At 56.2% G+C, this 15,538-nt stretch overlaps 1 protein-coding gene across 1 annotated transcript; it reads left to right on the top strand.

The window, feature by feature from the left end:
- Window positions 1-800: 800 nt before the first annotated feature.
- Window positions 801-9,562, top strand: LOC128826606 (probable G-protein coupled receptor 132). The gene is made up of 2 exons (XM_054009972.1): window positions 801-872; window positions 7,800-9,562. The coding sequence occupies exon 2, from the start codon at window positions 7,816-7,818 to the stop codon at window positions 8,782-8,784; it is 969 nt and encodes a 322-aa protein (XP_053865947.1). The 5' UTR covers window positions 801-872; window positions 7,800-7,815; the 3' UTR covers window positions 8,785-9,562.
- Window positions 9,563-15,538: the final 5,976 nt, after the last annotated feature.

The raw sequence follows: 15,538 nt of genomic DNA, 5'->3' as shown, positions 1-15,538 counted from the left end.
CATTTTGCCGCACTGTGACAGGGCCTTCATTTACACCCAGAAGAGCGGGTGAAATGACCATGTCACCCATGGGTGCGCGGCCTTGGGGGAGCGTGCGCAGCGGCCGTGCGTGGTGCGAGGCAGCTGTGCGGTGGCCATGTATGGCGTTGAGCGCCTGTGCCCAATGGCCATGCATGGTGTGAAGCGGCTGTGCGTGGCATTGGGCGAGTGTGTCCGGCACTGGGCGAGCGTGTCCGGTGGCACTGGGCGAGCGTGCACAGCGGCTGTGTGTGATGATAGCCACGGACGAGTGGCAGTTGTGCGCTGACCTTGCTTGGCGCTGAGCCAGGGCATTGTGTGCGCGCGCTGCCCGTGTTGGCCTGGGATGGGAACGGGGGCACTTGCGCCATTGGGGATTGCAGAGCCAGCCCGCGTGCTGCTTCTGGCAACGTCAGCAATGTTTCCCTCTTGCCCAGCACCTCCCAGCCTGGTCGCCCCCCTCAGCCCTCCGCCTGCCTTGGGGAGGGGAGGACGCGTCGGGGGGCAGACGGGCTCAGAGGTGGGCCACCCCCTGGCCAGCCGTTGGAAACCCCCTTTCCGGTGTGTGTGAAATCCCGGACTGCGTTTCCTAGAACTCGCTAGTGTGGGACTGCGGGGCGGGGGTGGGGGCGGGCAAGGGTGTCTGCTGGCGAATGGCAGCGGGGCGGGCAGAGCTGCCAGCCATTCACACGCCAGCTGGGGTAGCGGGGGCGGGCGGGCGCGGGGGAGCCTTTGAGGCTGCAAAGGAGCCGAGATCTGAGGATGCATCTGTGCCCCTGAGCTGCTCCGGTGCCAGCGTCCCCCGAGGTTGGGGGCTTCCACTCAGCTCTCCAGAGACCCACCCTGGCGGCCTGGTATGTGCCTGTTCCCCCCCCCCCCCGCCATTCCCCTGCTCTTGAGATCAGTCCCTGGGGAGGGGAAGGGGAAGACTGGGGCATGCGGCTGTACAGGACCCCCCACCCCAAGCCATGCCTGCTGCCTAAGGGGCAGGGGTCGGGAGGGGGGCAGACATGGGGGACTGCCTGGTGGAGCAGGGGAGGGAGTGTGAGGGGGGCGGTGAATAGCGAACCCCTCCCTGCCAGATGCCCCCTCCCCCAGAGCCCCACAAGTAAATAAACTGCAGGGGGTGTGGTTTTGGGGAAAGGGGGGGTCTGAGTGGGAGGTGAGGGCACATGTGTTATACCTAGGGTGACCAGACAGCAAGTGTGGAAAAATCGGGACGGGAGTGGGGGGGTAATAGGAGCCTATGTAAGAAAAAGACCCAAAAATCAGTACTGTCCCTATAAAATCGGGACATCTGGTCACCCTAGTTATACCGGGGGGGGGGGAATGGGGTGCTACATCCAACCCCAGCTGTCTTGGGGCCACAGAGGTGGTCCCCCATCTCACACGGACATAGGGGGCACAGGAACGGCCAAACCAGCTGTTTGCCCCCCAACCTCTCCCAGAGCCGGCACCAAGCCCACCCCACCCTCCTCCCAGGGCCCTTTCCACACGCCAACATGCCCTGCACACACACAACCCACACAGCACATGCGTCACCCCTGGTACACTGGCTCCCCCCCACACGTCACTGTTCCACGCCATCCCCTGTGACAGAGACACCACGTTTCACACCCAGCCACCCAGGCCAGTCCCCGTGCATCTCCAACACCCTCAGCCATGCAACCCTGCCAGAGATCCCCAACCACTGTACAAGGGTAGGTCGGTACCATTATCCCCTGTGCTACGGATGGGGAAACTGAGGCACAGAGTGGGGATGTGACTTGGCTAAGGGCAGTGGCAGAGCCAGGAATAGAACCCAGGCAGTCTGATTCATAATCCCCCATGGCAAACATTTTCCCTTCCCAGGAACAGAACCCAGCTCCCACTACCAACCCCCACTCTGACCTCTAGACCTCACTTCCCTCCAAGAGTTGAGGACGGAACCCAGGCATCCTGATTCACAATTCCTCCCACAACCCTTGTCCCCACCCTGAACCAGGAACTGAACCCAGGAGTCCTGATTCCTCAGCCCCCCCCCTGCTCTAACCCCTAGACCCCACTCCCCTCCCAGAGCTGAGGCTAGAACCCAGGAGTCCTGGCTCCCAAGCCAGTGCATTGTCTACTAGACCACCCTGTGGCATACTGATACCCCCTGGCCCCCATAAAACCAGCCAGCTGCATGTGCCACCTTCGCCCCCCCCACTGAGGACAGTGCCCCCTAGTGCACCAGCCGCAGTTCTGCCACCGCTGTGGGAGATTCCCCACTCGTCGTGCGGCAGGACGGGGCTCCCGCCCCCACAGCCGCACGTCTGGCTGCCGCGTGCACCATTCACCGCCTGGCGCACGTGTTCGGTGCTCAGGCACCCCAGGCAGGAAGCGGGCCCCAGGTTAGTGTCGTGGGGTGGAAAAGGAAATGGTCGCACCACAGCGCGCCTCAACCACCCTTAAAGAGCCAAGGCCCGCATGCTGGAAGCCGGGTGTGTGCGGGGTGGGGATGAGGCTGGTCAGTGGCCTGCTGGCGACATGCACGGGCATGCTGAAGTGGGAGGCCTTGGGAGCGCCAGAAGCACGTGGGCTGTTGAGGTCCTTGGCCAGGCTTTGTTGTGTGCAGTGTCGGCCGATGGCCTCGTCCCACTGCAGCCGGTGGGCGAAACCCTGGGAGAGCTTTTCAAAAAAGATTGTTACGAATGTGTAGCACGGTAGCACCTACGAGCCCCAGTCGTGGCCCAGGCCCCCACAGTGCTAGGAGCTGTACATTCAGATTGCTATTAGGTGTATTACGGTAGCGCTTAGAAGCCCCAGTCGTGGCCCAGGCCCCCATGGCACTAGGAGCTGTACATTCGTATTGCTATTAGGTGTATTACAGAAGCACTCAGAAGGCTTGGTCATGCGCTAGGCCCCCCACATGGTAGTAGGTGCTGTACATTTGTATTGCTCTTAGGTGTATTACGGTAGCACCCAGGGGCTGCAGTCCAGCCCAGGACCCCATTGTGCCTGGTGCCGTACAAGCAGAGAACAATGACCTTGTGTTTTCTCACCTGTCTGCTCATTGGTACTGCGAAGAATGCGGACTCAGTGCACGGCCGTGTGCATCCCTCATATGTACTGCAAGGAGTGGTAGCTACCCTGGAAGGTAGGGATAGGATACAGGGGGACCTAGACAAATTGGAGGATTGGGTCAAAAGAAACCTGATGAGGTTCAACGGGGACAAGTGCAGAGTCCTGCACTTAGGACGGAAGAATCCCAGGCACTGCTACAGACTAGGGACCGAGTGGCTAAGCAGCAGTTCTGTAGAAAAGGACCTAGGGGTTACAGTGGACGAGAACCTGGATATGAGTCAGCAGTGTGCCCTTGTTGCCAAGAAGACCAACGGCATTTTGGGCTGTATAAGTAGGAGCATTGCCAGCAGATCGAGGGACGTGATCATTCCCCTCTATTCTGCATTGGTGAGGCCTCATCTGGAGTACTGTGTCCAGTTTTGGGCCCCACACTACAAGAAGGATGTGGAAAAATTGGAAAGAGTCCAGCAGAGGGAAACAAAAATGATTAGGGGGCTGGAGCGCATGATTTATGAGGAGAGGCTCAGGGAACTGGGATTGTTTAGTCTGAGGAAGAGAAGAGCAAGGGGGGATTTGATAGCAGCTTTCAACTACCTGAGGGGGGGTTCCAAAGAGGATGGATCTAGGTTGTTCTCAGTGGTGGCAGATGACAGAACAAGGAGCAACGGTCTCAAGTTGCAGTGGAGGAGGTCTAGGTTGGATATTAGGAAACACTGTTTCACTAGGAGGGTGGTGAAGCACTGGAATGGGTTACCTAGGGAGGTGGTAGAATCTCCTTCCTTGGAGGTTTTTAAGGCCCGGCTTGACAAAGCCCTGGCTGGGATGATTTAGTTGGGGTTGGTCCTGCGTTGAGCAGGGGGTTGGACTAGATACCTCCTGAGGTCCCTTCCAACCCTGATAGTCTATGATTCTAAGAACGCAAACTCAGTGCACGCACACATACACGCACACACACACACACGCCACCCCTGGCAGGAGCTCGCGCTACACCGCAACGGAGACCAAAGTGCACAGATTGGGAGCACACAGCCCCTCCCCAAACCCAGCAATGCTCACCAATTAATGCTCTGCCTCCCAGCCCCACATCTGTCCCTTGCCCCCCAGTCCTGACATGGCTGCTGGTTCTTAGCCCCACATCGGCCTGTTCCCCAGCCCAGCAATTACCTGAGCCAGCCCAGCCTCAGGTTGCTTCTGTACCTGCCTGCCCCACACCAGGGAATTTTCTGTTCCCAGCCCTTACTTCTGCCCCAACCCATCTCAATTCTTCCCCCCAGCCCCACATCCTCCCCTTGTCCCCAGACCCATGTCAGTTCTACTCCCTAGCCCCACATCCTCCCCTTGTCCCCAGGCCCATGTCAATTCTTCCCTCTAGCCCCACATCCTCCCCTTGCCCCCAGACCCATGTCAGTTCTACTCCCTAGCCCCACATCCTCCCCTTGTCCCCAGGCCCATGTCAATTCTGCCCCTCCAGGCCCACATCTGTACCCAGTCACACCTCTCATAGACTCATAGACATTAAGGTCAGAAGGGACCATTATGATCATCTGGTCTGACCCCCTGCATGCTGCAGGCCGCAAGACCCTTCCCTGGACTCTACCGTTGAAGTCCCCAATCCTGTGTTTTAGTGACTTCAATCGGCTGAGACCCTCCTGCTAGTGATCCCTGCCCCATGCTGCGGAGGAAGGCGAAAAACCTCCAGAGGCTCAGCCAATCTACCCTGGAGGAAAATTCCTTCCCGACCCCAAATATGGCGATCAGTAATACCCCGAGCATATAGGCAAGAGTCTCTAGCCTGACCCTTGTTGGCCATTATGCTGTTCATGTACCATTGCTTGGTTTTCCTTGGCTACTATGTTTTATCATTAAACCATTCCCTCCATAAACTCATCCAACTTAATCTTAAAACCAGACAGGTCCGTCGCCCCCACCGTTTCCCTCGGAAGGCCGTTCCAATATTTCACCCCTCTGATGGTCAGAAACCTTCGTCTAATTTCAAGCCTAAACTTCCCCCCGGCCAGTTTGTATCCATTCGTTCTCGTGTCCACATTAGTACTAAACTGGAATAATTCCTCTCCCTCCCTTGTATTAACCCCTCTGATATATTTAAACATAGCAATCATATCCCCCCTCAGCCTTCGCTTTGTCAGACTAAACAACCCAAGCTCCTCTAATCTCTTTTCATACGACAGGTTTTCCATTCCTCTGATCATCTTAGTCGCCCTTCTCTGCACCCGTTCCAGTTTGAGTTCATCTTTTTTAAACATGGGAGACCAGAACTGCACACAGTACTCCAAATGAGGTCTCACCAGCGCCTTATACAACGGAAGCAGGACCTCCCTATCTCTACTAGATATACCTCGCCTAATACATCCCAAGACCGCATTGGCTTTTTTCACCGCCACGTCACATTGCCGACTCATAGTCATCCTGCGGTCCACAAGGACCCCTAGGTCCTTCTCCTCTTCCGTTACTTCTAACCAATGCGTCCCCATCTTGTAACTAAAATTGTTATTATTCGTCCCCAAGTGCATCACCTTACACTTTTTACTATTAAATTTCATCCTATTTCTGATACTCCAATTCACAAGCTCATTCAAGTCTCCCTGCAGAGTATCCCTATCCTCCTCCGAGTTTGCAACTCCTCCCACCTTCGTATCATCCGCAAACTTTATCAGCCCACTCTTGCAATCGGTCCCGAGGTCAGTTATAAATAGATTAAATAAGATGGGTCCCAAAACCGAACCTTGAGGCACTCCACTAGTAACCTCCCTCCAACCCGACAATTCACCCTTTAATACGACCCGCTGCATTCTCCCCATTAACCAATTCCCTATCCACCTCTGGATTTTCATATCGATCCCCATGTTTTTCATTTTAACCAATAGTTCCTCATGGGGTACTGTATCAAACGCTTTACTGAAATCCAGGTATATTAGGTCCACCGCATTTCCCTTATCTAATAAGTCCGTTACTTTCTCAAAGAAGGAGATCAGATTCGTTTGGCACGATCTGCCCTTCGTAAAACCATGCTGTAATTTATCGCATTTGCCATTAACTTCAAGGTCCTCAACTAGTTTCTCTTTCAGAATTTTCTCCAGCACCTTGCACACTACTGATGTTAAACTAACAGGCCTATAGTTACCTGGGTCACTTTTTTTCCCTTTCTTGAAAATAGGAACCACATTAGCTATTCTCCAGTCTAACGGGACTACCCCCGAGTTTACAGATTCATTAAATATAGTCGCTAATGGGCCTGCTATTTCCCGCGCCAATTCCTTCAATATTCTCGGATGAAGATCGTCCGGTCCACCCGACTTAGTCCCATTGAGGCGTTCTAGTTTTGTTTCTACCTCGGATACGGTAATCCCCCATCCTGTATGCCCCTCTGTAACGGTGCTAGTATCCCTAATACCTTCATTGGCCTCATTAAACACCGATGCAAAATATTCATTGAGATATTGCGCCATGCCTAGATTATCTTTAATCTCCTCTCCGGCTATAGTCTTCAGCGGTCCCACTTCTTCTTTCTTTGCTTTCTTCCTATTTATATGGCTGTAAAACCTCTTACTATTACTTTTAATTCCCCTCGCTAAGTCCAACTCTTCCCGGCCTTTGGCCTTTCTCACTCTATCTCTACATTCTCTGACTTCGCTAAGGTAAGTTTCCTTACTGATCCCTCCCCTCTTCCACTCTTTGTACGCTTTCTGTTTTTTCCTAATCGCCCCTTTCAGCCGGTCGCTCATCCAGCTCGGTCTAAGTCTCTTGCTTAGTAATCTTTTTCCCTTTTTGGGGATACAGGCCTCTGACAGCTCTTGCATCTTTAACTTAAAGTAATCCCAGGCTTCTTCTGCCTTTAGGTCCCTTAATACGTTTGCCCAATCCACTTCCCTTACCAGTCCCCTTCATTTGTTAAAATTGGCCTTTTTAAAATTATAAACCCTAGTCTTTGACTTAATTCTGGTACTCTTTCCATTTAGTTTAAAGCGAATTAGCTCATGATCACTGGAGCCCAAGTTGTCCCCCACTACCACTTCCTCAACAAGGTCCTCACTACTTACCAGAATCAAATCTAAAATGGCCTCCCCCCTCGTCGGCTCAGCTACCACTTGATAAAGGAATTGATCCGCAAGCACATCTAGGAACATCTGAGCCCTATTATTGCTACTAGCGTTTGTTCCCCAATCTATATCCGGGAAGTTAAAGTCCCCCATAATTACACAGTTTCTATTAGTATTTACCTCCCTTAATACATTAAACAATGCTCCTTCTACTCAGCTCTGATTGGCTGCTCTCCCCGCCAAGAGGTGAAGCAAGCGGGAAAGGACAGCCAGTCAGTGTGTGTGTGTGCTGCCCCCTGCTGGCGGGGATGAGCCCTGCTCCGTGTGTGTGAGTGAGTGTGTGTGTGTGTGTGTGTGTGCTGCCCCCTGCTAGAGAGGACAAGCCCTGCTCCCTGTGTGTGTGTGTGCTGCCCCCTGCTGGCGGGGACAAGCCCTGCTCCGTGTGTGTGTGTGTGTGTGTGTGTGTGTTGCCCCCTGCTGGCGGGGACAAGCCCTGCTCCCTCTGTGTGTGTGTGTGTGTGCTGCCCCCTGCTGGCGGGGACAAGCCCTGCTCCCTGTGTGTGTGTGTGTGTGCTGCCCCCTGCTGGCGGGGACAAGCCCTGTGTGCTCCGAAGACACCGTTGATGGGGCGGGGGTGGAGGTACTTCACTGCTATTAAGCCCCGCTCTCTCTTTGCAGCGCCGCCCCCAGCACCATGCTGAATGCCAGCGCCCCCTGCCCGTCCAACGCCTCGCGCTGCGGGGTGGATTTCCAGGCTGGCCAGGAGCTGGTGGTCTCTCTCTACGGTGCCGTCTTCCTGCTGGGCCTGGCCACCAACGCGCTGACCCTGTGGCCTATCGTGCAACAGGTGCGGCTGGGCAACGTGCTGGCCGTCTACCTGCTGGGCCTGGCCGCCTCCGACGTGCTTTACCTGCTCACCTTGCCGCTGTGGATGCTGTACGTGTGGCGCGGGCACCGGTGGACCCTGAGCGGCCTGGCCTGCCATGCCGCCGGCTTCGTCTTCTACTCCAACATGTACGTCAGCGTCCTGCTCCTCTGTCTCATCTCCCTGGAGCGCTACCTGGCCGTGGCCCACCCGCTCCGCTCCCTGGGCCTGCGGAGCCGCCGCTCGGCCGCCACCGCCAGCGCCCTGGTGGCCCTGCTGGTTTTCACCTTCCACGTGGGCATCGCCCTGCGCTCCCCGGAGCCACTCAACGGCACCTGCTACGACAGCTACCCGCTGCAGCCCGGCGTGGCCAGGTTCAACTACTTCCGGGTGGCCGCCGGCTTTGCGCTGCCCTTGCTGGTCCTGGGGGTCTCCTACCTCAAGATCTTCCAGGGGGTGCGGGCCAGCAGCACCCTGCTGGGCTGGCAGAAGGCCAAGGTGAAGCGGCTCTCGCTGGGCGTCATCGCCATCTTCCTGCTCTGCTTCGCCCCCTACCACCTGCTGCTGGTGGTGCGGACGGTGGCCTCCGCGGTGCTAGACGGCTGCTCCCTCTGCTCCTTCGAGCAGCGGCTCCACCTGCCCTTCTCCCTGGCCCTGGCCCTGTCCAGCCTCAACAGCGCCCTGGACCCCGTCCTCTACGCCCTGGTAAGCGACAGCATCAAGAACGATCTACGGAAGGTGTTCGGCTACATGGCGCGCGCCCCGCCGCCCGGCACAATCACCTCTCTGGCCTTGTGACCGGGGCTGGCACGGCACCGACCGAGGGAGACTGGATCGGGGATGCCTGATGGCACCAGAAGGGGGAGCTGCGTGCTTAGGAACGTCGGCCTCGCCCACGGGAGAAAGCCTGCAGCACCATGCCCGATGGCACCAAGAGATGCAGCTGGATGCATGGGCAGATGCCCAAGGCTGGAGGGGAGGGGTCTGGGGCCCAGCAATGGCTGGGGGGTGGCTTGCCAATGAGGCTGCATAGACGAGGGCATTGTGGGAAGGGGACAACCCTGCCTGGGAGCTTGCGCTCAGTGGCCGAGCGGTCGCTCTCTGTCGCTGGGATCCCGGGCGCTGCGTGGGGCTTGTGGGGGAGCTAAATCTGAGAACTCTGCAGAGAACGGGGTACGGGACAGGAGATACTCCAAAGAGGGTGAAAGATTATTTAGGGGGAGCAGTGAAGACAGAGCGGGTAAAGCAGGATATGATTCCCTAACGGCGAGGCTGGGGGATCCTCTCTGCCAGGGACGGAGCCTATCTCATCGGGGACTTCAATCGAGGGGTCCATGATGTTGAGAAGAGGACGTCTCCACCCAGCAAGAGATAAACTGTTAACAAGCCCTCGTTCACTGTCCCAACATTAAAGTGTGGTCCGGGACTGGACATCAAGTTTTGCGGGTGACTTTCACTGCAATAACCACCGATGAACATCTTTTAAACCTTTTCTTACAAGGACCCTGAAAAAGAAGGGAAAACAGTCCAAGTCCTAAAGGAGGCTTCTCTTTTAACGAGGTGTCAGCGCCTTTAGCAATAGAAGGTTGTTGTAATAAATAGCTCCTGTCTGACAGTCTGTTAAATAGCATGAAAAGTGGGATGAACTGTTCTTTTTGGGGGAGCGGGAAATACAAGGGATTTCTGATGGTCTGAAGCCGCCGGTGGAGTCCGATTCTGCCTCCTTTAAGACAAACACACGTGAAAGGGGAGGGAAAAGAACAACCAAGATAGGAAACGCAGCATCTGTGGCTGGTGCCGTCTCTCTCCTGCAGCCTCATTGCTGGAGACACACGGGCCCAGCCCACGGGCTGATCAGCCGCGCCGAGACCTGGCAAATTTGTAGCAGCGTTGGGGCTGTTTAGGGCCCTGCTTTCAGTGGCCTCTTCGGTCGCAGGCTTGCAAAAGTTGGAGTTGCATTGGGTGGCGGAGCCGGGCGCTGATTACACAGCTGGCAAAAGGAGGGGGGAGGAAAGAAGGCAAAGGAAAGTGACACATGGATGGTGATGGGGCGAGGGGGGGCAGCAGGGAGCAAGTCTCCCACCCCCCCGTGTGCCGAGTTTGGCCGAAGCAGCTGGAGAAAGATGAATTCACACTGGAGCAGGTGCAGAGAAAGGCTGCCGGGCTGATGGTCATGGATCAAAGTGCTGATCTCATCAGAGGCGTTTGACAGAGCGGGCCTTGTTCCGTCTGCGGGGGGATCCGATTGCGGGGGGGCGGGGGTGTCCCCGGGAAGGGACAAGAGCTAGGGAAGCTAAGGAGAATGTTGCCACCAAATGGGAAGAAACTGACCAGCCGAGGCTGGTTTTTCTCAGGAGAGGAGGGAGGGTCTGGGGCAGTCTCTCGACTGGAGCCACTGCAGGGCAGACAACCATCATCCGCAAAATGGCAGAATCCTCCGGGGCCCTCTCTCTGGCCGGCTCTGTTCAGGAGGCCTGTCGGGACCTGGGTGAGAAAGGCCCAATGGTGCCCAGGACATGGTGGGGGCGGCCGCTGTGATAGAAACGCACTCCACGCCAGGCGGGCAAATCTCACTGGCCAACTGACACGCAGCCCGGTGACTTCAGACATTTCCTCCCATTTCTAGACTCTTTCAGCCCGTTGCCATGCCGACCCCTGACATTCCCAGGGGCCCCTTGGCCCCCTTAGCCCCACGGCTTTTAACTTAAACGATCCACCCCGGATCTGCCCGTTTGTTGCCAGCTTTTCAGACTCGGGTCCCGGACCAGGCTGACGACTTTTGTCCCCTCGGACAACTGAAAATCCAGGTGTCTTTACCGCGGGCCCTGGAACGCAGGCCGACGGGACTGTCTCGGCTGTGCAGGCCGGCGCTGACGTGGTGCTAGCGGCACTCTGGGCCATACGGACTGCAGGGTGAGTGCCCAGCTAATGAATAAGGACCAGGATCCGAGCCTTGTCCTTTCTACTCGCCCGTGGGACCCATTAGTAGATTCCGCCCCCCACCCCCCACCACACACACGCCAGATCCATGAGCAAACTCGGTCAGGTCTAAGACGCAGCAGAGATTTGGATCCACGGGGACACGAGGCGATGGAAGTGTGGGGGGCCACAGGGTTTGCCTGGCTATGGTGGTGGTGTTATTGCCGTGAGATACAACGGGCCCTAACTCAAGCAGAGCTAACATGCATATGTCTGCTCCTCCCAGCTCCAGTGTGAATGTACTCCCAGCCACACCACCCCCGCCCCCGACGGCCTAGGAACTGGTGACATGGTTTTCCCATCTCAGGAAAATAGTCAAGATTTGGGGAAATTTCCTCGTCTCAAATGGAGATGAAGCGTCCAAATCTCGCAAACGTTCGCGAACCGAACAGCCAACGTTGGTTTGGGTTCAGGTCGCTGGAAACGTTTCGTTTTTGAACTTTCTTCATTTCGGTTGAAACGACCATTCGCCTCAGATGCTACCGGAAAAAGCCTTTCAAGCCAGGAACCGGCAATGTGCCATTCAGACGACAGCAAGATGGGACATTTTGACAATTTCTAAATTTCTTTTCACCTTTTTTTTTTTCAAGTCAAGAAATTCCCCAGAATTAACCCGGCCTTGTAAATAGTTTTGGTTTTCAATGAATCGACTTTTTTGGATGGGAAAAGTCTCATTGAAAATTCCCTGACTTACACCGTGCTAACAGAGAACAGGCACTGACCCTAACAGAGCGTCCCCCTCTAGCGGCAAGGCGCCGGCTAGCGGGTTGTAACTTGACGACAGTAACGGAGCTAATATAGCGGTTTCCTTTGATCATGCTCTTAAAGCCAAAAATCCAGGGATCCGTTCCCGCAGAGAGTCAGCACACACCATTGCTTGTCCGTCTGCCTCACCCTTGCTAAGCATATCGTCTCCTTGGCCCCTTCAGCCCTCGGGGGCCTGCTGGGCTGGTCGTTTTGAGTCTGGATGCAGCTGTCTTACTAAATTCATTATTCCCTCGTGCATGACTCGCACCAGCACGGACTAGTCCGATTCTGCTGTTCTTAGTTTGGAAAGTTTCTGGGAGGGGTCTAGTGGTTGGGGGGGAGCAGTAGGGGCTGGGAGCCAGGACTTCTATCCCCAGCTCTGGGAAGGGAGTGGGGTCTAATGGAGAGAGCAGGGAGGCTGGGAGTCAGGACTCCTGGGTTCTGTCCCCCCCAGTTTGGGGAGGGGAGTGGGGGTTTAGTGGATAGAGCAGCAGGGGGTGGGAGGGTCTGGGAGTCAGGACTCCTGGGTTCCGTTTCCAGCCCTGCCTGCCTTAAAGACAGGCAGGGGTTTATTAAAAGTGTCCAATCAATGAGGCCTTTTCCCCATATGTCTGTGCTGTCATGACGCTTTCTGGCCCCCAGAGGGGGGTATCGGCTTCTTCTACAGATGCATGAGCCCAAACCCTTTCTCCTTTGCTAGTGCTGGGGTGACTGGACTGGGGGAGCAGGCCAGGGTCGCTGGTGGGGCAGGCCATGGTTGGGGGGCTTGGGGCTGTGATGCCAGCCCCCTTCCCCAGCACTAAATCCCCTTAGAAGTTAACTGGGGGGCAGGGCAGCGTTTTGATCCCGGCTCGACCTGCGGACACCGATCCTGTTAATCCCCTGCCCCAGGCCCTAATCCTATTGGAGCTGGTTAAATCTCCCCAGCCCCTTCCCGTCTGCACTGGCTTTGGCAGCTGCAGCCTGGGGAAGGGGCAGCCTTCCTGATCTCACGCCCCCAGCCACTCTGCTCTCCCTGGAGCCAGGCCCCTTTTTTCCACCATCCCTGCTACCCGGCCCGTTTTTAGCACGGCCATTTTCACCGTCATTATCCTCCGCCAAAGAGAAGGTGACTTGATCCCAGTCTAGCAGGGGACAAATATTTAATCCTGGGCTCTTCGGTCTAGCAGGGACGGGTCTAACACGATCCAGTGGCTAGGAACTGAAGAGGGACAAATTCAGATTGGAAAAAAAGGGGTAAATTTTCCACAGTGCAAATAATTCACCATTGGAGCAATTTTCCCAGGGTGTTGGTGGATTCTCCAGCCCTGGCAATTTTTAACTCAAAATGGGATGTTTTATTAAGCTCTCAAATTCATTCAGGGCAGGTCTCTGGCTTGTGCTCTCCAGAGGGCCGGATGAAATGATCTCTGCATCCATGGCTCTCTAGATGAAGCTGTGACTATGATCAGTCTCTTTAGGCCTTATCTCTATGCTGTGAATCGCTGATCTTGCAATGGGCACTTCCATGTCCGCCGTCTTCCCCCAGCCCGGTTGCGTGGAGTCCAGCCTGGCCCGGCAGGCAAAGCAGACCCCTCCTCTGCACAGACACGTTTCACTCCCATGACGGAAGCCAGCTGTGACCCACGTGCTGGAATTCACAGTTCGAACGAGGATGGTAGACGCTGCTCCGGGATAAGGCATGTGCCTCCAGTGGGGCTCTGTGGGGGGTGAGATGTGGGAGGGTGTGCTGCATAAGTGGAGGGGGGCTGGCATGTTGTGGGCTTGTTAGGGGCTCTTGTTGGAAGCAGCAGGAATAGTGGGCCCTGGGAGATTTTCCAGGATATGGGGGGACCTGGAGGGGCACTGCAGGTATTTGGGGGTATCAGGGACAGCAGGGGATAGGAAGTATTGGGAGGAGGGATGAATGGTGGGAGGCTACAATGGGAACAAGGAAGACATCGGCGGGGTGGGGTAGGAGGGCGAACATTATGGAGTGGAGGGATTGAGGAGACTGCCTTGGGGGAGGAAGCCATAAATGGGGGGCAGCGTGCATTGGGGAGGGGCTAAATGGGGGTTGCACAGGATGCATTGGGGAGGAGGTGGAGGAGTGTGCAGGGTGCATTGGGGCTGGATGAGGGGGGTGGTGGAGTGTGCCAGGGGAGGTGCAAATAGGGGTGGGCAGAGAGGACTGGGGAGAGGATTAGTGGGGGAGTGCATTGGTGGACGGGATGGGGGGTTGCACGGGGTGCATGGGAGTTATCAGAGAGCGCTGGGGCGGGGATTGATTAGCAGGGCAGAGGTGCATTGGGGGAGGGGCTGTGACTTACACAGGGTGCACTGGGGAGGGGTTAGTGGTGGAGTGGGCAGAGAGCACTGGGAGGAGGGGCATTGGGGGAGCAGGTTATTGGGAGTGCATTGGGGAGGGGATGCATTGGAGGAGTGGGTTCATGGGGGAGCATTGGGTTCAGCTGTGAGGTGGGGGTGTTGAATGACCATTGTGGGAGGGGATGGTGTTGCACAGGGTGCATTGGCGGGGGGTTTATTGGTGGAGGGGATGGGGTTGCATTGGAGGTGAGGTTAGTGGGGGAGCACTGGGGGGTTTATTGGGGAGAGGGTGAATTGGGGAGGGGGCTAGTGGGGGGTCAATTGGGTTGACATGGAGGAGTTGAAGGACCATTGGGGAGGGGAAGGGGGTTGCACAGGATGCATTGGGGGCATTATTGGTGGAGGGGATAGGGCTGCATTGGAGGTGAGGTTAGGAGGGTGCACTGGAAGGTGCACTCGGGGAGAAGGTGCATTGGGGTCACATGGGGGAGTACAGTTAAGGACGATTGGGGAGGGGATGGGGGTTGCAGCACATGCATTAGGGAGGTTATTGGTGGAGGCGATGGGGCTGCGTTGGAGGTGAAGTTAGGAGGGTGAACTGGAGAGTGCACTCAGGGAGAAGGTGTATTGCAGAGGGAGCTAGTGTGGGTGCATTGGGGTCACGTGGGGGAGTAAAGTTAAGGACGATTGGGGAGGGGATGGGGGTTGCAGGGCGTGCGTTCGGGAGGAGGTGCATTGGAGAAGATTAGGGAATGTGCACTGAGGGGGATTATTGGGGGCAGGATGCACTAGGTTTAGCTGGGGGGTGAGGGGGCACAAAGGACCACTGGGGGCTTTACCAGAACCAGCAGCTCCCCCCTGAATCAGCCGACCCCGCTCCTGGGTCTATTTATAGTAGGCAACCCAGGCTCTCAGACAGGAGCCAGCCAATCAGGTGCTTGCACCGCCCCCTGGTAGGTAGGATGAGTGATAGCCACACCCCTCTTGCAGTGGGTAGAGCTGTCACTGCCCCTCCCGGGACGAAATGGATGAACCAATGGCTAGGTGCGGGAGGTGTGGTCATGCAGATTTCACTCAGGGTCTGAGCCAATGGCAGCATCCATGGGCGTGGCTATGCAGATAAGAATATGTAAATGAATCATTGGCTGGGAAGGGGAGGCCATTTAAACAGGGTGGGTGGAGCCAAGGATTACAGTTTGGGGCGTGGCTATGCAAATAAAACAGGGCAGGGGAGTCAATGGCTTCAAATTTAACAGGGTCGGACAACCAATGGGTTGATCTCAAGGTGTAGCTATGCAGCTAAAGCAATGCGGGAGAGCCCGTGGGTTCATCTGAGGGCGTGGCTATCCAGATAACTGAGGTCAGGAGAGCCAATGGATTGATAGGAAGCCGTGGCTATGCAGATGAGGTAGGGCGGGAGAACCAATAGCTTGATCCGAGGGGGTGGCTATGCAGATAAAACAGTGCGGGGGAACCAATTGATCGGCTCAAGGGCGTGGCTATGCAGAGGAGGCGGGGC

Source organism: Malaclemys terrapin, chromosome 20 (genome assembly GCF_027887155.1).
Source record: "Malaclemys terrapin pileata isolate rMalTer1 chromosome 20, rMalTer1.hap1, whole genome shotgun sequence".
Lineage (NCBI taxonomy): Eukaryota > Metazoa > Chordata > Testudines > Emydidae > Malaclemys > Malaclemys terrapin.
The sequence above is the reverse complement of the archived record's forward strand: the minus strand, read 5'-3'. Positions and strand labels throughout refer to the sequence as shown.

Excerpts from the sequence above, each read along its gene's own strand:
- LOC128826606 (XM_054009972.1), top strand. The coding sequence starts at position 7,816 with ATGCTGAATGCCAGCGCCCCCTGCCCGTCCAACGCCTCGCGCTGCGGG.